At 35.9% G+C, this 25,338-nt stretch overlaps 1 protein-coding gene across 1 annotated transcript in view; it reads left to right on the forward strand.

The window, feature by feature from the left end:
- Positions 1–25,338, forward strand: part of LOC149781478 (uncharacterized) — a 430,415-nt gene that overhangs the window by 253,699 nt on the left and 151,378 nt on the right. Inside the window, exon 28 of the mRNA XM_089934971.1 lies at positions 11,636–11,806. Coding sequence (XP_089791097.1) covers positions 11,636–11,806 — 171 coding nt within the window. The remainder of the gene's footprint in view (positions 1–11,635; positions 11,807–25,338) is intronic.

Genomic DNA, 25,338 nt, shown 5'->3' on the forward strand with positions numbered 1-25,338 from the left:
AATAGAACATGGCTTCTGTGGATGGCATATATCTACACCTCTCCCTCAATAACTCATGCACAACTGGGTCCACAAACATAGACCACACTATAAACGAGGCACGAGTTACTGAGGGACCTCAAAAAATTGAGAGATAAAAATCGCTTTGACATCCAAGAAAACCGTGGGGGGGGGGGGGGGAGGCGGCATTAGGGAACTGGGCTGTTTATTGACAGAATCCTCATTTTACAATCACGTCGATAACAATTTTCAATAACATGCTTTTTCTAATGAAATTGTTCATTATTCTGTTTAAATAACATTTTTTTTCATAATGTTGAACATATGAAAGATTGTTCCAATTGGTCTCAATAACCATCATGTTACGCAAACAAATCTGTGTATTACGTCACTGCTTTTTGTTTTCTTGATGAGTCTGGTTCTTGTATTGGTGTTTAATATTATCCTGCCAAATTGGGAGTCCACAGAGCAGGGAACTAGACTAACTGTTGATACACCATCAAACAAGATTCCTTTTTTTCAAAAACACACATTTATTTCAAGGGACAATTGTCTACATCGAAACTCAATTTTTGTATTGTTCAATTAGTACAATATTGATGTCATGATTTCATTGGAAGTAATAATGAAAACTTCCTATCATCCTTGAGGATATCTCTAAGTGCCAGTTTGAGAATTCTCAGTTGCTCCCTTGCCCACAATGGTCTGTATCTGTGAAATCAAACTCTTTATTTTACGAAGTATTCATTTCGCTTGGCTGCCTTGTTATCTTTGATCACAGTTACGCAAGAGTCAGTTAATTTAATGTAGTTTATATTACATACACAATAACATTTATAAGTGTTGAACTGATCAAATGAGGTGAGTTCACCTGACATATGACCAGGGCCACTAGATTTTAAGTTTATAGGATTTTCGTGCCTTTGAACTTTTCTTTTATTCCACCTCCTTTATTTGATTAAAAAGACATAATTAACGTGGTAATACAAAGGAGGCCAGCTTTTAATTCAGTGCAACAATACAATAAATACTTCGGAAGTCAGTTATCAAAACACAGTCAGCACTTAAGTACATTCTCAGAGAAACTCTCGCAGACATAGCTGTTATGGTAGATTGACGCATTTTATGTTTAATTACAAGAGGATACATTGCATTTATGATAATTGCACTTAAAAGGAGCTAAAATATAAAACAAGATATTTTAAATGATAAAAGAATCATTTAATTTGTATTTATTTATTAAAATACTGCATCCACTTGGCGTAAGTGACATTTTCATTGATCGCAATTTCATACATATCATTAATTGCACAGTATCATTTGGAAAGACCTATTTTTTAATTTGATATTTCAAAGTGTTGATTAAAATTTCCACGATAAAACAAGCGATACATCAAAGTTTCCGTTACCAATTTTGATCGTGATTTTCTTCAAGTTCAATAAATAGGGATAAATTTTTAGGGTATTTACTGGTTTAAAACATGGGATGCATGCCTGACCCCACGTTATAAGCGGGTTTGCGAGTTATCAGGGCACGAGTTATTGAGGGAGTGGTGTATGTTGGATTTTTTCAAAGAAATGAAAATCGACTGTGAGTGTGTTTAGGATTTTAAACATAGCTTTAACAATTTTTCAGTCATATCACTTCAGTGTCTGCAGTGTGACAGTTTATAGTAATATCTAGTACCGGAGCATCATGTCGCAGACATGTAGCATCATATCCCACCCAGTCACATTATCCTGACAATAGGCTGACTAGTCGTAACTCTAACCTCTTTATGCAGAGCGCCAAGCGAGGTAGCTGCTAGTACCATTTTTATAAATCTTTGAAACCATGCCATTCACATCCAAGATGGATGCTTTAACCACTAGACCACTGGAGCAATCCAAAAATCACCAATATGTAATAATTGGGAGTTCTCTGGAAAAAATGAGGAGTTGTGAGAACAGGAGTCAACTTGTACAGATTACCCTTCATTTGTCTCTTTATTTTCTCCATTTTCATCAGCGTATGGTCATACAACCATTTTGTACCATTTTTTGGTTTTAAAAACAAATAATTTTTTTATTATACAATTTTTTTTAAAAACCTTTACCTCATAGAGCATAATTACAAAGTGCAGCGCGCTATAAATAGAACACCTGTTACCTGTGCAACTCCTTATGCATAGGCCTGCCTGTTAACTGTTAAGCAATGTAGTGTATGTTACGTTTAACAGCAATTTTAACCATTTTACATTTTTTGTTTTACACATCTATTATGTGCAGAAAAATTTAAGAGTAAAGTTCGATTGTTATATTTGTGTAATTATTTTTCACGGAGGAATTTTTTATGTGCTTTAAAATCTTGAGAGAACTTTCAAGTCAGTGAGACCTCATGACCAACTGAAATTGCCATTTCTCATACTCAAAATTTACAAGCTTTTTGTCTGCGTCTACATCACTAAGTCATCTGAATTTATAAAAACTAATTGTGCCTACATCTATATCAGAGCCTTTACCTAAGTTATTGAATCTTTCATATTTGTGATTCTAATTGTGAAAAGTTCATAAGTACTGAATGAAATCTGCGACCTCCATTTTGGAGAGTGGTGATTATGAACCAGTTACTTTAAATAGCAGATATCGACCAGAGCATAAACAGTGACCATGTAATCTGACGTAATTGTCATTCGCAGAAATGAATGTAGTATTTCATAGTTTTTTTTTCTTCCCTATTACGAAAACCGGCTTAAAATGGCTGATGTTTACAGCAGACGTCAAAAGGCACTTCCATGCGAATGGAGTAGAGGTGTCCAAAGGTGCTTGCATGAGGTAAAGGGTTAAATACCGGAATCTGGATGTAATTATTTTTAAAATCGAGCATGATCCAGAATCATTTTTAGCTATGCCCAAGCAAGGTGGGGATAACTCTATTATGCTTTGGAAAATTAAGATTAGGCCCGTAGATCAAAACAGGTTTTTTTTCTTCACCATACCTGTGTAAAAGTATAACATCTTGCACAGAATTAATGGTTTTCACGTCAATTAAAATCCCTAATCTTGCATATCTGGCATTTTAATTTTCACACACCTTTTAGGTTGAGTAAAAATGGAATATTTAAATTGTATTTTATCTTTTTATTCTGCCGTTATGCACTCTAAACTTACAGTTTTAGAAAGAGCAATGATTTAACCATTTTTTTAAAGATATTTGGGAAACTTTTAGCTGATATTCATTGCCTGAAATTAGAGCTCATTGAGAGGTTAGTGTTAGGACTGGTCAGCCTGGTGTCATGATAATGTGACTGGGTGGGACATCATGCTACATGTCTGCGGTATGATGCCCCAGTGCTAGACATCATTATAATCTGCCACACTGCATACATTGTAGTGATATGACTGAAAAATTGTTCAAGCTAAGTTAAAAATCCAAATCACACACACGTTGCCTAAAATTAAATTTTGAATTGAGTGGTTCAGATCTGTAATCCAAACAGGAAGATGCAGTCCCAGCTTGATGGAAGTAGTACAGATGCTTAGTAACTTCATTTAGTACAGATGCTTAGTGACATCATTCTCATGGCTCAAAAATATGTTACACAGCAAATTTATGTCAACTTTTTGACCAAAATCGGCACACCATATAACAAATTCATGACTTTTCCAACACAAGATGCGCAATTTTAATATAACTGATCACCAGATTACAAGGTATAAACTTATGGACTGATGCTTTGGCAATTTTTTTATTTTTAGATTTATAATTTTGGACAGCTCTTTGTGTAATATCTTAGGGTTTATGGGGGAAAAGTATAAATATGTAATAATGAGACCATGATAAGTCCAAATAAGTTAATAAGTTAATATTAACACCTTTCAAAATACCTTGCACATAGCTTTTTTATACTAGTAGTGACACTTTTGTTTTCAAGTTGCTTCACACATGGATCATGAAGCACTGAAAGATGAGTTTAAGGATTATTGCATGCTGCCTGATGAGTGTGTGTCTGTATTAACAGAGGATGGCCAGAAAAAGAGCTTTGTAGCTACTGGCTGGATATTATCAGCCAGACAATTAGTACTAGTGGCATCTGCTTCCCAAAACTGAATGTAGTTATTCAATGACTACTTACCTTGCCTGACAGCAGTGCAGACTGAGAGATTTTTTTCATGATGAAAAAGTATGTAATGGATTGTAGACAAGTCCCTGAATGCAGACACACTAACATCACCTGCTGCATAGACTTTGAAACCCCTGATTACATTTTGAAAAGTGCAACGGGTACATATGTTGCATATAATGTTTGTGTATTACAACACTATTAAAAATCAAAAGAATAAAAAAATAAAGTTTCAGAGATGTAAATAATTATGTAAATGTGTGCAAAATTGGTTTGTGTGTGGCATTTGTTTTAATACTGTTCATCTAATATATAATGTATGAATACATTTTTTCATATAAGGTTCTTGGTCATTTTAAGTTTTATGGGGGGCTGGCATACAGGTTTTCATCTCAAGGGGTTGACAGGTATTAGATAGGTGTGGAACAACCCCAAAATTCGGGAGATTTTTTTCTTCTGGCATGAGAGTTGACAGGTATGATGCTGATATTTTACACTACATAGTACATGAATGGCAATAGTGGTCCTTTTTCAGACAACATACATGTGGCTACTAAGGGTGTAATGATATTCAGATTTATCAGTCAGTTGCAATACAAATTGCCCGATATGGTTTATGGTAATATAAGTATAGAAATACAGGTATATTTTTTTTTTTTTCTTTACCTACATTAGACTGTCTGGAACTAACTTTGAGCTCACCACTGTCTTCTTCATTCTTTACTTGATGTGCTTTTAGTGGTGCATGCTTAGAGACTACATCTATAACATAAGTCAGTCCACACCCTCAGAGCTTCATCTTTGTCATCCAAATGTTGGATTTTATTTCCCCTATAAATGCCTCAGGATCACATGAGATCAAATTGGTCACGTGATGAGACAGTGAATGGTCCAGCGTCAAGGAGCCAGTACTTTGTGTTTTTCTCGAGTTTTAAAATTTTGCAATTCCAGTAATTTACAGCTGATCTTTTATGCAAATTGAAATTAGCATGGGGCAGAAACTTCCTCTACTGTTTTAAAGGCCTTATACAGTCATAACTGTACCATACTTCATGGCTTCATTGTTTTTGAGTGTCGTCTCTTGCACAGCTTTGCACAATGGTGGAATTGGAACAAAGTCAAAGGTATTCTGTCTATACAGGGCATGGACTATTGCAAGAAATATTGCAAAATAGGGCCAACCAACGTTTAGCTGATAAAGCCAAAGATTTCTCCATCACGGTTGCAACAAAATGCAATGATTCCCAAGGGGTAAAAACTATGCTAAATGAGCTGGCCCTGTAGTGACATCAAAATTAAGGAGAAATCCTGCATGTACAGATAAGGGGACTATGCTATTACTGACAGAAATTTTGTCACATGTCTGAAATCTCGAGAGTCAGTGACAAGAATGTGACATCTGCACAATTGGCGGCATCCAGATGACAGTCTTATTGAACGTCAAGCAACACACAATCAGGTGTCCAAGGAACTGTTGCTTAAGCTAGTGTTCCCCTTCTCAGGCTCATCGATGAATTACTACATAATAAGTTAGATGGTACACCTGCAAATGTAAGTAAACTGCTTGCAGATGCTGGTGATGTATTGCGGATGGGGAACAATGTGCCTGGATTGCTTTCAGCTTCAAACACTGAAAGATACTCAAATTATAAAGGTGCTCAAGCAGGACCCAAGTCTTTTTTATTCAAGATGGGGGCCAGGTCCAACGGGGACCACAGAACCTCAAAAAGAGGAGACATTACAACCTCCTTCAAGATCTGTAAACAGAGGCAGTGTTGCATCTTCCACAAAAACTGTAAGTAGCAGTTTTCCCATTCATGAGAGCACAGTTTCTTTCCCAGCTTTATATAATATGCCAGAAAATTTTGTTGCTGGTAAAGTTAGTTGGTGTGCTTAAAAATGGCAGAAGATAACCTCTGATGCATGGAATTTATCTAATCTGAAATGTTGTAAACTTGAACTTGATAGCAGTCCAGTCAAAACTTGTATTCCAAAACAGAGAAAATTCTCTGACAAAGAATCCACTGAAATTACAACTGAAATTGATAAACTGCTGAAAAAGGGAGTATCGGGGAGAATAAACTTTGCCTGTGTAAAGTACTTGTCTAACATTTTCACTAGAGAAAAGCATGATGGGAGCATCTGGGTTATTCTTAACCTGCATGTTTTCAATGCACATGTGGTACATCACCATTTTAAAATGGAGACATTAAAAACAGCACTGACCATGGTTTGCAAAGATTCTATGGACCTGAAAGATGCATATTACTCTCTTCCAGTTGACTTTGCTTTTCGCAAATACTTATGCTTTCACTGGACAGGACCTTTTATCAGTACACCTGTTTACCAAATGGACTGGCATCTGCACCACGAGTATACACCAAAATAATGAAGCCCATTTTTTCTTCCTTGCATAAGATGGGTTATCTCAATGTTGTCTATTTGGATCATAGTCTTCTTCTAGGTTCAACATACTTAGAGTGTCAAAACAATGTGTACCATACTGTTGCATTATTGGACAATTTAGGATTTAAAATACACCATACTAAATCCATTTTGCAAACTACACAAACTATCAGCTTTGTGGGATTTCTCATTAATTCAGTAAATATGATGGTTAGATTGTCTGAGGGAAAGGCACAGGCACTTGATAGAGTTTTGTGAAAAAGCGTTGAAGCAGAAACATTTGACTATTCATGAATTAGCACAATTAACAGACACAATGGTTGCTAGTGAGCCAGGCTTAGAATTATGCCCCTCTTTACTACAAACCTTTGGAAAGGGAGAAAGACAGATTGCTGAAAATGCATTAAGGGCAATTATGATGCATCAGTTTCTCTTTCCAGCAGTGCTGAAGATACAATTAAATGGTGGACCCAAAATGTTAAAATCAGTTTTAAGCCTATTTGCAGAGGTAACTCAGACATCATTATCAAAAGTGACATTCTCTTTTAGGGTGGGGAGGGGTAAATGAGACAGATGTTGTTAAAACTGGTGGTTGCTGGAGTAGTACTGAGAAAATGAGGCACATCAATGTTTTAGAATTGCAAGTCTGCTTCCTGACATTAAAGTCTCTTTGTAGAACAAATATAACTTACGCATTAGGATCTTCATGGATAATACTGTAGCTGTTGCCTACATTAACAAAATGGGAGGTAGAAAGAGATTACTAGATCAAATGGCCTGTGATATTTGGTTTTGGTGTATAGAAAGACACATTTGGTTGAGTGCTTGCCATTTTCCTGGGAAGAATAATGTAGAAGCAGATCACCTCTCCAGGAATTTCAATGATGATGCAGAGTGGATGTTAAACCAGTCTTAAAATAAAATTCATGCAATATTTGGACAGTTTGATATTGATATGTTTGCCTATAGATTGAATCATCAAATTGACAAGTCTGTATCATATAGACCAGACCCACATGCATGGGCCATTGATGCTTTCTTTATGACGTTGTCAGACTTAATTTAATATACATGTATGTTCCCACCTTTCAGAAAATAGTAGACAACTGTGCAGAAGTGGTTCTTGTAGCACCATTGTGGACAACACAGCCCTGGTTTCCCTGACTTTTGCAACAAATTGTTCAGCAATTATACATTCTTCCACAGATTCACTTCCTTTTGACCTTACCTTAGGATCTACTCAAGGAACATCAACTGCAGAAAACACGGCTAGCTGTGTTTCACTTATCAGGAAAGCCTTGTTCCATAAATGCATATCTGGACAACATGCCAGTGTCATACTGAACTTATGCAGAGAATCTACAAGGAAACAATATTGGACACATCTCCAGAAATGGTTGCACTTTTCAATTGGGAACGGTATTGATCCACTTGATCCTCCTGTAAATGTGGCCCTTAGCTTTCCTGACAGAGCTGTTTGACTCTGGTTTAGGTTACTGAAGTCCATCAACACTGCCAGATCTGCTATATCTAGTTTAGTTAAATTGAGTAGTAATGTTGACCTAGGTAATAATGTGCTCATGAAAGGATTTTTTGAGAGGAGTTTTTCTACGTAGGCCATGTTTGCCAAGATATGGCATAACCTGGGATGTGATAACTGTACTTCAGCATCTGGAAAATTTTTCTCCCATGGGGAACATTTCTTTGAAACATTGAAGTCACTCAGAAACTAATGATCCTGTTGGTCTTACTTAGTGGCAAGAGATGCCAAACTTTGCATGTCATAAATACTGATGATGTTCTGATACAGTTGTCAGAATTAGGGACCTTTTGAAGGGATGTAAACCTAGTCAACATCTATCACAAATGACTTTTTCTGCGTTTCATGATAAAAGACTATGTATAGATGAAACCTTACAAGAATACATCAGTAGAACTTCTTCCCTTTGGGGAAATGAGAAACTATTATTGATAACCACACAACCTCCTTTAGAGCTGTTGCTAAATGCCAGTGCCGTCTTAAGGCATGGGCACACTGGGCAGCTGCCCCGGGCTTCACGCTTCTAGGGGCATCATGTTAATGAATATTGAAAGATCTTTTAGCAATTTAATTTGCTTTAAAAGTGCAGTGGGAAGCACGTTTTCCAGTTTTTAAAAATAGTGACATCTAGCAGAATTCCTGTGGGTGGGTAGGGCTGGTAGGGGGCCCCAGTGCATTGCTTTGCCCAGAGCCTACAATGTTGTTAAGGCAGCCCTGCTAAAAGCACTATAGCTAGATGGATCAAGACTGTTATGAAGGAGGCAGGGATTGATACATTCATTTTTGGAGCCCACAGCACTAGAGCTGCATCAAGCACTGCTGCAGCTAAAATGAAACTGTCTTTGCATACTATTATTAAGACTATAGGATGGAGTAATGATTGCACTTTTTGCAAGTTCTAACATAATCCTGTATCAGATAGCTTAGATTTCAGCAGTACTGTGCTTGTGAAGTCCCAGCTATAAAAAAACCAAGAAAAAAACAACAAAATTTCTTGATTCAATCTCATATGTTTATATATTGTTCTTTATCATTTTATCTAGTATCACAAATAAACATTTTAATTTTATTTTTGTTCATTGTTGTGCTTGGATGCATAAACTCTGAAATCTCATAGGATCCTGGAGGCACTTACAGGGGAAATAAAATTTCACAATTAAACAAGACTTATCAAAGTCAGTTTGATTGGGATTTTATGAACCTGTAAGTGCCTGAGGAATCACATGCCCATCCATATGCAAATTAATTATCTACATGCATATCCCACCCTATTGTTGTTCTCTGAGTCATCCACGCTGATCGTGCTCTAAAGACTGACTCATCACGTGAACAATTCCATCTCATGTGATCCCTCAGGCACTTACAGGTTCATAAAATCCCAATCAAACTGTGACATTGGTAAGTCTTGTTTAATTGTGAAATCATGTTCCATGTAACTTTATATAAGTCATTGAGAAATTGTTCTTCATTAAATATTTTGAATGATCTGTAAGTGATAGTTCTGTGTGTATTTTTCTTATTTATCTTGCATTTAACTTTTCTTGTCAGAAAAGTAGGATAGTGATCACTAAGGCCAACATTTGGTACATTAACACAAGCCACATTGTCTGGTAGATTGGTATAAATGTGATTGATAAGAGTGCTTGATTTTTCTTTTACCCTTGTGGTCTCATTTACCAGCAGGACTAGGCCTACTTGTACTTGCAGGAGCAAATCATTCACAAAGAATAGATATCTGTCGAACTTCTCTTTCGATGAACATCAGTCTTAATTTAATGTTACCAATAACATCCTGATGCCTTGTGTCAAAGAGGTACTGGTATGATTTGATCCATTAGCACAATAAGAACATTTGTACTTTTTAACTTCACATACAAACATAGAAGCATATTATAGATAACTTACTCAAGATCCTTCTTATAAAGATAATCTTACTGAAAAAGAATGGAATCCTTGTCCAAGCATTACTTTGATTATCAGAGAAAACTAGAAGGGTTCAGTCTTTGGGTATGATTAGTTTAAGTTATTGTTGATGGTTTACGCCATTTTTCAGCACAAGATAGGCTATACATGGTGGCCAGTATAAATGTTAGGGGAAGAACTCTGGGAAAACCCTGGAAAGAACCACTTACCCACTGGCAAGCTTTCTCACATAACCAAGTTAGCCGAATCCGAGACTCGAACCCACGCAGACAAAGGTGAGATGGCAGTGATCCATAACTGGTGAGCACTTTAATTTAGACCACTCGGCCACTCGGGGCCCCCTGATTAGTTTAAGTTACTTCTCCATTGCTCATCAACAAGTTTTGTCAGCCCAGATTAACAGTTGTTCTGTGAAAAATGAGATCTGGATAGATGAATTAAATGGTACTTAGAAATGTAACAATAGAGATGTTTGGAGATGTGTCTTTCAAGCAATTTAGCAGGATAGCTGTTGATCTGCAAAATTATATGGATTAACTTTTGAACCTTGGATTTTATAAACATGCATACCCTTGACTGTCTTCAGCTGAGACTGGATGATTCCCTTCATAATACTTCTGATTATGTATTCAAGTAAGGCATGTAGCAGTAATATCAGCATATTTATTTAAATTGAAGGTGGGATATCTCACAAAGATATTTGTGAAAAAAAATTCACTTAACACACTGTCAGGATGGATTAAAGCTGCCAAGTCAATTAAAAAAGACTATTCTTAAGGCAACTGTATTCCCTATAGGAATAAGACTCCCATTCCTGCTCATGTTGCTAAATGCATTTAAATTTTAATTAAATTCCATTTTAATTTGATGTATTAATCATGCTACAGATAAACTTAATTATATGCATTGCTATGTGTACTCTGGAATTTGTAAGTGTTTTACAAAAATACATGTTTTATTTGATCTTAATTGAAAACTTGATGACAGGTTTCATTTTCCTATGAGGTGTCTGTTTTTCTTAGAAGCCTCATTAAGAAGTTTACTTTTGTTGTCTCAAACAGCCTAAAATATATGCCAGTTTAACATGTAAATAATGTAACACTTAATTAGGCATATGCTGCTGTATACTATAGTTAATTGTTTAGTGACAGTGTTCATGATGACAATCGATTATATAGTGCATGAAAAAGACTACCATTCTTTTATAGATGTCTTTATACACAGTATATATTTTCTGATGGGCTGTGACTAATACATGAATTTTCTAACATGTGGCCTATACCCAAATTCGTGGATTTTTCATGTGCATGTACTGTACTTGACATATTATTATAACACAAACGTAACATAAATGTAATTTGTCAATATGCAACTGTATTTCAAACTGCTTTTGTCTTTTGTCTTTGTTTAATCAAAATTTCCACAGTTTATTTTCACAAAGGGTAAATCCAATGTGCTGATGACAATTACCCCCTTAAAAACAAATTTCATTTGTCTGCAAAATTTAGATTTTATTTTTTCAGCCCCCCTCCATAATAGTAATACAGTAAAAGTGGTGTGTATGTGTGTGCAATGTATATACCTGTATGTATGTATGCGTGTGTGTGTGTGTATATATATATACATACATACACACCTCCTCTGTATATTTTGTTTATTTCAGCACCCCCTGTGAGCATGGAGAATGCACAGACCCTGATACTTGCACTTGTCAGAGTGGCTATGTTGGGAGTACTTGTGGTACAAATCTTGCAATCCCTGTTGTACTGTCTATTTTTGGTTTTATTGGCTTTATTTTGGGTCTTACATTCATCATCCGCAGATTATTGAGAAGGTGAGTAATCTTGGTGCTTCCAAATGAAACTTCCTTGGAGGTGTTTGCGTATATTTTAGATCTTATGGTCCCTGTAGTGTAATTCTTCTTGTATGCAAAGCTTTGTGTACATATATTCAACACTAAAATTTCATAGTATACCCATGGCTTCTCAAAAATGAGAGATAGGTAGTTCCATTGTTTCTCAGACAGTATGGAAGAAGCTTGAAATGCAGAAAATTTCAACACAACAAATTAGGTAAATTAGGTATAATGAGCATTTTTTTTTTTTTCTGTTTGGAGGGATTTATCATTGAGATTGGGGATGGAGTGAGCATGGGTTGGTAAGCATGACCTTAAAAAGTGGTATCCAGTTGAGATCTTTTTATATAAACCTGTAGAAAATTTCTGGAAATTCAAAACTGGGTAAAAGAGAAAATAACCAATTTTCTGTGAAGCAATTATTACACAGACAAACAAAAACAGTTTGTAGATTTACATCACTTCACATACACACAGATGCCCCATCTCACATGATAAACAGAGACATTAAATAAAACAAAGAATACCAAGTTTCTGTCTTTAAAACCCTATAGAAAGTGAAATATTTTCTTAATATCTAATTGAATTTTTTGTATTCCACTGTCCAAAGGATATTAAAGACAAAAACTAGGTACTTTTAACATTATTTATTGTCTGTGTTGATCTTTACAGTTTAGTTGGGGCAGGAGGTAAAGCATGTGTCATTTGTGTTCATCTTTTAAGTTATTAGAGAATGGGTATTACCGTTTTTCAGAATTCCCAATGATGTTGAATTTTTCACAGCAAATGATCTTTCAGCATCTGCATATTACTGTGAGGGAGAATCAAACATGTTGGGTGGTATTCCTGTGTTGATGGATGTTATGCACTCCAGAATGTCTTAATGTTGATATGGTGTCTGTTACTTAATGTTGTGCAGAAAATGAAGTGCTCTCCCTTGTGACTGTCTTCACAGAGTTGAATACCATCCAGGAGTTCTGAAATTTAGTTTTGCAGAACATTGCTTGCTTTTCCAGATGGCTTTATCCTTCCATGAATACGTGCTGCATTTTGATATTTTGCCTTCAAAAATGAATCATACATATACACTATACTGACTGCTAAAATAATCATGTTTTGCAATTTTTAATGAGTGAATTATATTGAAGAAAATCATGAACTTGCCAAAATCTTTGATAAAGATAGCCTAAACATTCTCATTCAAGGCAGAGATTAAATAACTTTTAATTCTTTAATATGTATCTCTTTGTTGGTATTTTTCTTACTTTAAGTGAATTGGGTTGTTCCACTTACTGTAATTTATCTATGCCTCATTGGCTGTCCAACAGCAGTCTTCAGGGATTTAACATGGCATCACCCAATCAATTTTCAATCAATTAAGCAATCTGTGAAGTGGTGGTTGCTTACCTCTAACTGCCCTACCTTTCAGTTGCCTCTGATGTTCGATTGTAAAAACTTCCCAAAGGATAATTTTACTTTGGCTAAATGCTGGATTACATGCTAGGAGTATATGGTTATGGTCAAATAATCTCTCTCAATCTCTTGATTTGTTTTAGAACATTATTTCAATATATTTTGCTGACATTGCTAAAAATCATGTTTATAAACATGACTTTGTGGTTGGGTTTGGGAGTCACAACTCATATTTTCCATTTGACAAATCATATTATGGCAGTTATGTAACCTGGGTCATCTGGCCAGCTTTGGCTTTCATTGCTCTACAATGGACAGACATTGTATAAAATGGATAGACAAACCTAGACTTAGAGAAAAGTTAAACAAAAATTAGGCTTCCAGATTTTAGGACACTAAATAGTTCTGTGAGCATTGACCAAGATTAAATACAATTTAAATTAATAATTAAAAGAAATTACGACAATTAAGACCATTAAGGCACATTAGAGTAAAATTTATATTAGTACGGAAGAATTTTTAAGAACAACTTAGCTGAATACGAGTCTAGCATCTTTTTATGTAGTGTACATTATGGCAACGTAATTTTTGTGATGTTGGCACTTCCTCAAGGGGTGAGATCAGAAGGGATCCACTTGATGTAAACAAATCATGTTAAGTTGTAGACTTCATTGTTTTGTCCCCAGAATGATGTCTGCAAAACCTTTTAACAGATACAGTCTTGGAAGGACAAGACAAATCAAACTGACTTTGTTTATCTCCCTTGATATTGTTGACAGCTTCTATGTATAATCATTTTAATACAAAATTCTTTTTAAAATGCTTTCAGATTTTCTCTCATAATGTTTGACAAATTATGATCAGTTCTCTGTTATAAGATAAAATGAAGAAAAATAAGACATAACATTTAAAATTATGATTATATACATTTAGAAGGATAGTAGTATTTGCTCAAAGACAGTATTCTTAGTACATGTACTTTGATGTATGAATGCTTTCTACATCTGCCATCTGTTCTTCTTCTTCTTTTAATGCCATTTTTCAGCACACAATGAGCTATATACATGGCAGCCAGTATAACTGGTACAGGAAGAACCTGAAAAAAGCACGTTAAAAATCCCAACCCATCAGGAAACTACTGGCAAGCTTTCTCACATGCCTATATTGGCCAAGTCCAAGACTCAAACACATTTACAGACATGTCTGGTTGGTCCTGAATAAACATCCAATGCAGCCATCTTGAAAATCTTTTCATCACTACCCTTCCTGAAAGGAAAGTCATATTGGCATGGGGTTTTCACAACAAAACTTCTTAGGATGTCTAAGTTGGTCCAGTATGGCTATGTATGTTGCCATGACTCATATATGCAAAGGCATATCAATGTTGGGTTTTCACCGGAAGTGTATATGTGTGTGATACAGATTTTAATGTAACTTTTAACAGTTTTTCAGTCATATCACTAGTGTATGATGTCTGCAGTGTTGCAGTTTGCAGTGATGTCTAGCACTGGGGCATCATGCCACAGACATGTAGTATCGTGTCCCACCCAGTCACATTATCCTGACACTGAGCTGACCAGTCTTAACACTAACTTCTTACGCTGAGTGCCAAGCAAGACAGCTGCTTGTACCATTTTTATAAGTCTTTGGTATGAGTCAGTCAGGATTCAAATCCACAACATCCAACATCTGAGGAGGATGGTATTACCAATTAGTCCACCAGATTGGTCTTCTCCAGAAGACTTCTTATGATGTCTGCTGTTATGGTAATTGGTATTAATTGAAAACGTTGCTTATCTGAGATTCTTTGTGCAAAGATGCATTCAAGCATTTGGATCACAGAATTGAGTGATTAAACTTTTACAGTCCAGTTGGGGAAAGATCACACAAACCATGAATGATTCCTGTGATTTTTTTTATCTAGTGAAGGTCGGTTTCTTTAATTTGCAATAAAACAAGATCAGATTGTAATCCTTTTGTCTTCGATTCATGATTTCATATGATCTTATTCTGAAGGAGATTATTGTTTAAATGCATGCCCATTTATGATCCAGAGCTGCTGTCATATTGCGTGAATTATCATGGGTTTCCTATTGTTTTGTCTCCTAGTTTAGTATAGCAAATTGATCCAGTCATGTTCAAAGAAAACATAATATATCTTTAAAAAAGTTGGGTAGTTGTATGTGGTTCAAGAATTAATAGGTGTCAAATGTGAAAGCCTTTTACATAGGTCAAACAAAAAACAGCAAACAAAACCAGAAAGTCTTGGGTAGTTATTCAAAGCATTATTTCTGAAGCTTTTTTTTTCGTATTTTAGAGATATTATTTTCTATTTAGTGCAGTGGTGCCTATGATTTGTATCCAAGGGTTGTACTTCATTTAGCACAAGTTAAAATCTTCAGTGTACATGCAGTGACACCATTATGTAGATCTGATCAGTAAATGCTGTACCAAAGAAATAAGCTGTGTAATTTTAAAAATGTTGTCTAGTGTTGGCTAAAACTCAAATGCCAACTGAACCCAGTTGAACAGGTTATGTATTAGACAAATTATTATCGTGGTTTCACACACACATACCCTGTTTCCTACGCGTACATACATTATCACTAGATCCCACCCATACGCAAGCATATCGTTTGGGTTAAAACCCCCTTCCGTCTCCATGCGTACATAATAAATGGACGGCCCCCTGGGTATTTATAAAAATGTAATTACTGATGCATTGATACAAAATTCTAATAATAAGGCATCAACAAACAATAATTAACTAGAGTCAAACGGTAGAGATGTTACTGTTACTGCAACCCACATATGCTCAATTCTTGTTGCCATTCAATAGAATTATACACAAATTTGAATTAGGGGGCTGTCCATTAGAATTGGGTGGTCAAGCATACATACACAGGGGGAGGTGTAAAAAATTATGCTTGTGTCGGGGGGGGAGGGGTCAAGCTTAGCCAGACTTTTGCGTACATACTAAATAGATGACCCTTAGGTAGAAACAACAAGAAAACAGGACAATTCAACAAATGTGTTGACTTTTAAAACAAATAATAATAACTTGTAACATTTCCATATAATAATTCATGATGATAGCCCCTTAAAAACCACAAAGTCATTATTTTGTGTTCATGATTCATAAAATACTTCAGACGATTAATTTTAAAAAGTTGAAAGTGTCCCAAGACTTATACTAAATGAAAAAATTGCAATAACTTCATGTTCCAACAATCTTATACTAAATGATAAAAATTGCAATAACTTCATATCCCAACAATCACAGGTCTTAAAAAATTACTTTTGAAAATCACTTAGGGTGTCCAAAGACTACCCAAACCAAAATCGCAAGCTTATTTTTAAGGTTGCGGCAAGTTTGCTGCAAGCTTGTGATGCAAAACCACAGCAAGCTTGCCCAATTGAAAGCTCCTTTATTACTAGCTTGCACAAGCTAGTAATAGGGAAGCTTGTAATTGGTAAGGTTGCAATTGGCAAGCTTGCTCGAGCTTGTTATGTAAGCTTTTGGCAATCTTGCTGCAAGCTCAGATTTGAAACCACGCAAGCTTACCAATTGCAAGCTTACTAATTACAAGCTTGCAAACAAAGCTGACCTAGCTAGCTGCATCAAAAGAACTGATATGGCATCAATTAAATTATTCTATACATGGTCACATACCTCCATTTTTCTAGCTCTGGATGTGCGAAAAGTATGTAATATTTAATATAAATATGAAAATTGTTAATATATGGTGAACATTAACTAGCATGAGATCTTACTGTCACAATGAAAGAAAAGAATGAAGTCATCAGATCATTTAATAATATTTAATCAGATAAAAATAAGAGAATGGGATCTGTATGAGAAAACTCTTTATACTTTTGTTCTGTATGGCTTTCACATCTGCATAGCCAAGAAGTACAGAAGATCCCTGCAAGATGTAAGGGTGAAGAGGGGAGCAGATGTGGCATCTGACCACCACTTAGTTGTCGCAAGGATGAAACTTAAGCTGAAGAAGAACTGGATGGGCACAAAAGAGAAGAAAACAAAGTATACGATCAGCCTGTTGAAAGATGCAAAAACTAAAGTAGAATACAGACTGATGCTTAACAACAAGTACCAAGTGCTACAAGAGCTTCTTGAAGATGAAGAAGACAATGCAAACAACAGATGGCAGAAAGTTAAAGAAGCAATAAAATCAACATGCCAAGAAGCACTAGGCCCCATGAAGCACCAGCAAAAAGAATGGATTTCAGCCTAAACATTGCGCAAAATCCAGGAGCATAAACAGAAAAAAGTTGCAGTAAATAACAGTAGGACAAGACCTAAAAAAGTAAAGGTACAAAAAGAGTACACTTATGCCATAGAGAAGTGAAAAGAAGCATGAAGATAGACAAGAGAAACTATGTTGAAGCGGAGGCAGAAGAAGCGACAAGAAGTGGAAACATGAAGAAGCTGTATGACATCACCAAGAAGCTGTCCGGCAAGTACAGCAAAACTGAGAGACCCGTAAAGGATAAGCAGGGAAAGACCATAGCAAGTACAGAACACCAAATTAAGAGATGGGCAGAACATTTTGAAGAACTGTTGAACAGGCCAGCCACTAAATCCCCCAGAAATCCACCCAGCCAACGCAGATCTCCCCATAAGCTGCAACAATCCCACCAGAGTCGAGATCAGGAAAGCCATCACCCAGCTGAAGAACGGCAAGGCAGCTGGACCTGATGGCATCCCAGCAGAAGCCCTCAGAGCAGACTTAGATGCTTCGCTGGAAATGCTATACCACCTCTTTGAGAAGATCTGGGAGGAAGAAGAAATACCGACTGACTGGAAGGAGGGACACCTCATCAAGATCCCAAAGAAAGGCGACCTCAGCAACTGCTCCAACTACAGAAGAATCACACTCTTATCAGTACCAGACAAAGTCTTCAACCGGGTCGTTTTGGAGAGGATGAAGGAGGCCGTTGACCCACAGTTACGAGATAAGCAAGCGGGCTTCCGGCAGAACAGATCATGTACAGACCAAATAGCTACTCTTCGCATCATAGTTGAGCAATCGTTGGAGTGGAATTCTTCACTCTACATCAGCTTTGTCAATTATGAGAAGGCATTCGATAGCGTGGACCAAGAGACACTCTGGAAACTTCTTTGCCACTACAGCATCCCACCCAAGCTGGTGAACCTGATCAAGAACACTTAAAACAGAATGTCCTGCAGAGTCATTCATGCAGGACAGCACACAGACGGCTTCCTAGTGCAGACTGGCGTAAGGCAAGGCTGCTTGCTGTCGCCATTTCTCTTCCTTCTTGCCGTCGACTGGATTATAAAAACGTCCACCAGTGGGAGGAAAAATGGGATTCAGTGGACATTGTGTAGTCAACTTGAGGACCTGGACTTTGCCGATGACCTAGCACTCTTGTCCCCTAGTCAGCAGCAAATGCAGGACACGACCAACGTACTGGCAGCCACATCAGCACAGGTTGGCCTCAACATCCACAAAGACAAGACCAAGATCCTCAAGATCAATTATGCCAGTAACAACCCAGTCACACTGCAGGGAAGTCACCTGGAAGAGGTGGAGTCCTTCACATACCTGGGCAGCATTATCAACCAGCAGGGTGGCACAGATGCAGATGTCAAGGCAAGGATCAGAAAGGCGAGAGCAGCTTTCATTCAGCTCAAGAACATCTGGAGCGCCAAAGAAATTTCCTTAACTACCAAGATCATACTGTTCAACTCCAGTGTGAAGTCAGTCCTTCTGTATGGAGCAGAGACCTGGAGAACCACCAAGTCGACCGTAAAGAGAGTTCAGACCTTCATCAACAGCTGCCTAAGAAAAATTCTCCAGATCCGCTGGCCAGACACCATCAGCAACACCAACCTGTGGCAGAGAACCTCCCAGCTTCTGGTAGAGGATGAGATCAAGAAGAGAAGGTGGGGTTGGATAGGATACACCCTACGTAAGCCTCCAACCAACATTACCAGACAGGCATTGAAATGGAACTCTTAAGGCAAGCAGAGAAGGGGACGACCAAGAAACACCTGGCGACGCGACCTTGAGGCAGACATCACTAAGATGTGTCACACCTGGAGTCAGCTTGAAGGGATGGCACAGGACAGAAACCTCTGGCGATCTTTTGTGGGGGGCCTATACCCCGGCAGGGGTGACAGGCAAAGCTAACTAATCTATATGGCTTTGAAATGTTCTACTAATATTATTTTGATGTAGAAATTCAGTTGGGGGTGTCAAATGGTTAGGTTTCCTCTCTCATCTTTCAAAATGATAAACTATTAGGCAATCACAAGAATGTTAGCCATTTGAATTACTCTGAACCACCTCTTCTAAACAAAATCCTCAGAATAAAATTATGCATCCTCCTCTGCTTCTAGTGTGATTCAGGTATCGTCCACTGAAATGGATTACAGCAACATGTACTACGTAACCAGGAAGAAGAAAAATTAGTATTTATCTCTTTGGCAAAAGCATTTCATTTTTAGTTCAACACTCCAAAATCATGTATCAAGCCCAAGAAATATCAGTAAGTGTTATTCAAAATCATCATTTAATGAGCTCCTAAATTTTAGTTTTACCATCCATCTTGAAAGGGCTATGAAAATGTAAAATGAATGGTGCTTAAGAGTTTTATACAAACAAAAAATCTGATGAAACTGATTAGGTACATTAAGACATTTTGAAATAAAATAACCGTCATCTTCTTTGAGGATGAAAAGAATTAAATGTAACAACCGCTGAATAATTGTTGAATTCTTTAAGCAAGTGGAAAGAAAGACCCTAAGAATAATGGAAATGAGATCCATAAGCGTGCATTTAATTTTATAATCTCATAACCATATTGTTGATAACTGACAACAGTGACTCGATACCAAATTAAGTCGCTGTCGTGGAAAACCACATTTCATCTTGCATGCTTTTATTTGATTTCTTTTTAAACAAGCAAAATTCACAAAGCTCAATTCTTTATAGAATGTTTGCAGAATGTGATGCATCTCTCTCACAAAGATAAACAAAAATTGTATATATTTTTAAATTGTTAGTTAGTAAGTCAATACCTGACAATTATTTTTTTTCTCCTGGCACCAGATTTGTCATTGAAACAAATATATGACAATTCTTTCAAAACCTTGATGCCAGAAGTTAATATTGCAAGATTTACTAAGACTATATTTGTTGGTGCATACATTGTTGGTAAATCGCATCTACAAGTACTTGACATCAAATATCTTGCTGTATTAAGTTAGTCGGTAAATAACTTTGCAAGCAGCAATTACTATGTATTTTACAGGATTTTATTAATGGAATTCTTTATCCAGTCTTCCATTCCTTGACAAAATGACTGCATTGCTAATAGAGTGTACAGTCACTTAAAGAATTGCCTTTATGCAAAAAAAAACTCGGTTGTTTCTCTAACATGTATTAATATTTGAAACAAATTGAAAATGAGAAAAAGACATTTGCAGAAAAAGCAACATTTCACATTTTACCGTGGTCAAGAAATAATTCAGTTTATTTTGAAATATATTAATAATGTTCATCGTTAATTTAAACAGAGAAATGTTGTAATAATATATTTTATTTATGCATCAGCTAAGTACAAGTAATTCAAGTTTCTTGCATTTTGCAACACTGAAAATGTATATTATTTAACTCGAGTGCATTATCAGATGCTATAAATAAAAACTAGATTACTGGTAACATCTTTTAATTTGACAGCGTAGTTTCTTATACTAAGTATGATCTAGTCACAACATATATTCTTCAACATTTCAGGAAGTACTGATCTCATGCAGAACTGCCAACTTTCAACTTTCATGACTGATTATTGCAAACTTATGTCAAGTATTTTAAAATTTGCGAGCTTGCAGACTTTGAAAAATTCCTTTTGGAAGCTTGCTCCAGCTTGAAGTTTAGATTTTGCAAGCTTGTAAGCTTGCAGACTTGGAAAAATTCCTTTTGCAAGCTTGCCTGTTCTTGAACATTAAATTTTGCAAGCTTGCAGACTTGGAAAAATTCCTTTTGCAAGCTTATGCAAGCACTTTTACTAGCTTGTGCAACCTCAGCTAGCTTGTTGTAAGTATGCATTTTGGTTTGGGTTAAAATATCACAAGATTTACAGTTATTATGGTGTGTGTGTGTGTGTGTGTATATATATATATATATATATATATATATATATATATATATATATATATATATCACTCCCTTGATAACTCATGCCCTGATAACTCACAAACCCAGGCATGGATCTCATTTCTTAAACCAGAATATACCCCAAAAATTGATCCCTGTTTGTTGAACTTAAAGAAAATTGCGATCAAAATTGGTAACAGAAACTTTGATGTAATACTCGTTTTCTCATCAAAAACGGTAGATAGGACCTGGAAATTTTAATCAACACTATGAAACATCAAATTTAAAAATAGGTCATACAATTTTTTACATTTTCTTTCCAAATGACGTTCCTAGTACACCGCAATTAATGATATGTAATGAAATTTTGATCAATGATAATGTCACTTACGCAGAGTACTTTAATAAATACAAGTTAAATAATCTTTTTATCAATTGAAATTTGTGTGTAGTTCTATCTTTTATTTCCTTTTAAGAGTAATTGTCATAAATGCAATGTGTCCTCTTGAAATTAAACATAAATGCATCAATCAACCATAACAGCTATGTCTGCGAGCATTTCTCTGAGAATCTAATTAAATACCGACCATGTTTTGATAACTGACTTCCAGAAGTATTTGTTGTATTGTTGCACTGAATTAAGAGCTGGCCTCCTTTGTATTATCATGTTAATTATGTCTTTTGAATCATATAAAGGAGGTGGAATTAAAGGAAAGTTAAAAGGAACAAAAATCTAACAAACTTCAAATCTAGTGGCCCCAGTCGGGTGAACTCACATCATTTGATCAATCAAATACTTATAAATGTTATTGTGACAGTGTTACATAACTACCTTAAATTAACTGACTCATTCATAACTGTGATCAAAGATAACAATGGAGCCAAGGGAAATGAATACTGCATAAAATAAAGAGCTCCTTGTTGTTGTTCTAGGGTTTAACACCATTTTTCAGCACATGATAGGTATACATGGCGGCCAGTATAACTGGTGGAGGAAGAACCCAGGAAAACACAGGGAAGAACCACCAACCCATGAGAAGCTACTGGCAGGCTTTCCCACTTACCCATGCTAGCAAAGCCTGGGACTCGAACCCACGCAGACAGAGGTGAGATGTCAGTGATCCAGAACGGTCAGCGCTTTAGACCACTCTGCCACTCCAGGCCCCTATAAAGAGCTCCATTTCACAGATACAGACCATTGTGGGCAAGCAAGTTTCAGAGAATTCTTGAACTGGCACTTAGAGAAATCCTCAAGGATGATAAGAAGTTTCATTATTACTTCCAATGAAATCACGAAATCAATATTGTACTAACTGAACAATACAAAAATTGAGTTTGTCACATGAAATAAATGTCACGTGTTTTTGAAAAGAAGAATCTTGTTTGGCGGTGTATCAACAGTTAGTCTAGTTCCCTGCCCTGGTGACTCCCGATTTGGCAGGCTAATATTAAACACCACTACGGGAAACAGACTTGTCAAGAAAACAAAAAGCAGTGACATAATACATAGATTTTTTTGCGTACATATGATGGTTGTTAAAACCAGTTAGAACAATCTTTCAGATGTTCGACATTTTGAAAATAAATGTTATTTAAACAGAATAACGAACAATTTCATTAGAAAAAGCGCGTTATTAAAAATTATTATCGATGTGATTGGAAAATGTGGATTCAGTCAATAAACAGCCCAGTTCCATAACATCGCTTCCACCCCCACCCCCATGGATTTCTCAATGTCAAAGCGATTTTTTCCAATTTTTGGAGGTCCCTCAGTAACTCGCACCTTGCTTATGGTGTGGTCTATGTTTCTGGACCCCATTGTGCGAGAGTTATGAGGAAGAGTTATAAATATATATATATATATATATATATATATATATATATATATATATATATATATATATATATATATATATATATATATATCACTCCCCTGATAACTCGCACCCTGACAATTCATGAACCTGATTCATGAACTTGAAGAAAATCACGATCAAAATTGGTGATGGAAACTCTCATTTTCAAAAACAGTAGATAGGACCTGGAAATTTTAATCAAAGTTGGTAAGAAATCATATAATTTTGGTACATTTTCTTTCCAAACGACATTATTAGTACACCATAATTAATGATATTGAAGGAAATTTTGATCAATGAAAATGTGACTTATGCCTAGGCTGTACTTTATTAAATAAATACAAATAAAATATTTCTTTCTTCTTCTGAAATTTAGTTCTTTTAAGTGTAATCATCATAAATGCAATGTGTCCTCTTGTAATTCAACCTAAACTGTGTCAATCTACTGTAACAAATATGCCTTCGAGCATTTCTCGGAGAACCTAATTAAGTGCCAACCGTGTTTTTATATCTAATTAATGGAAGCATTGATTGTATTGTTGCACTGAATTAAAAGCTGGCCACCTCTGTATTATCACTTTTATAAAAGTCTTCTGAATCAAAAAATTGAGGTGGAATAAAAGAGAAGTTAAAAATCATGCAAATCCTACATGCTGAAGATCAAGTTGCCCTGGTTTTATGTTGGGTGAACTCCCTTTAGTTAGTTGACCAGTTGATCACTGTTATAAATGTTATTGTGTACACAATCTAATTAAACTACCTTAAACTAGCCTATTCAATCATAGCTGTGATTAAAGATAGAAAGGTAACCAAGCGAAATGAATACTTCATTAAATAAAAAAACAACTGTTTCACAGATATGGACCATTGTGGGGAAAACCAGTTTCAGAGAATTCCTGAATTGGCGTTTTCACTGTTACTTGCAATGAAATCATGTCATAAATATTTTACTAATTGAACAATAAAACAATTGAGTTCTGACATAGATCAATATCTTACGAAACAAATGTTGCATGTTTTTGAAAATAATCTCCGCACACATGTGGTGGTGGTTGAAACCAGTTGGAATAATGTTATCAATTTTTAGAATGTTGGACATTTTGAAAATAAAATGTGATTTATACAGAATGACGAACAACTTCATCAGAAAAAGTGCTTTATTGAACATTTATTCTCGATGTGATTATAAAATGAGGATTCAGTCATTAAACAGCCCAGTCCCTACCCCATGTCCACACCCCCAGTTTTCTGGATGCTTAGCAGGTTTTTTGGTGGGGAGGTCCCTTGTTAAGTTGCACCTTTGCTTATAGTGCGGTCTATGTTTTTGGACCTCATTGTGTGTGAGTTATTGAGGGAGAGTTGTATATATATATATATATATGCACAGAGAAAGAGAGAGAGATAATGAGAGAAGATGACAGTTCTCAGAGTCATATTCACACTACTCTGAGGAACAGGTTAACATTTTAAACAGTAAATAAATCAATGACTATTAATACATAAGGAGAGCTAGTCATTGGTTTTCTGGATTTGAACAAATGATGTGAAAAGAAACAGAAGAATTAGAATTAGATAAACAGATACCTTGTATAATATTTGTCAAAGAAGTGATACAAAGTCATTAAATGCTTGTTTTAAATTAGTTATGCATATGCCTTATAGTAATGTTGTCACCTGTTACCTATCATTAGCTATTGTTTCCCTTCTCCCTTTGCCTACCTATGATTACTTCTGCCTAAAAGTAGGTGTGGGGGACATCCTTCTGATAGAAAATTTCTGGCAGCATCTCTGATTATGGCCACCATAGCAGTGTTAGCAGTATTTTCACCAGATCATACACTAATAATGGTCTCTAGTAGGTGCTGAGTCATAAAGGTGCTAATCCAACCTCAAATTTAGCTGTGACAATAAAAATATTCTCCAGAATGGATGGTCATATGAACATGGAGTTTTCACCAAACTTCTTTAATGTTGTTTTGTTTATCCCAAATGAAAATGATGTTTGTCTTGCATCTAGTATTGCTGATAATTTGAAAATGTTATTTCCCAAGAATGTTATTGTTGGCTTCAGCATCTAACAGTTAAAATGGTTAAATCT

Source organism: Sinohyriopsis cumingii, chromosome 15 (genome assembly GCF_028554795.1).
Source record: "Sinohyriopsis cumingii isolate HCF-2022 chromosome 15, ASM2855479v2, whole genome shotgun sequence".
Lineage (NCBI taxonomy): Eukaryota > Metazoa > Mollusca > Bivalvia > Unionida > Unionidae > Sinohyriopsis > Sinohyriopsis cumingii.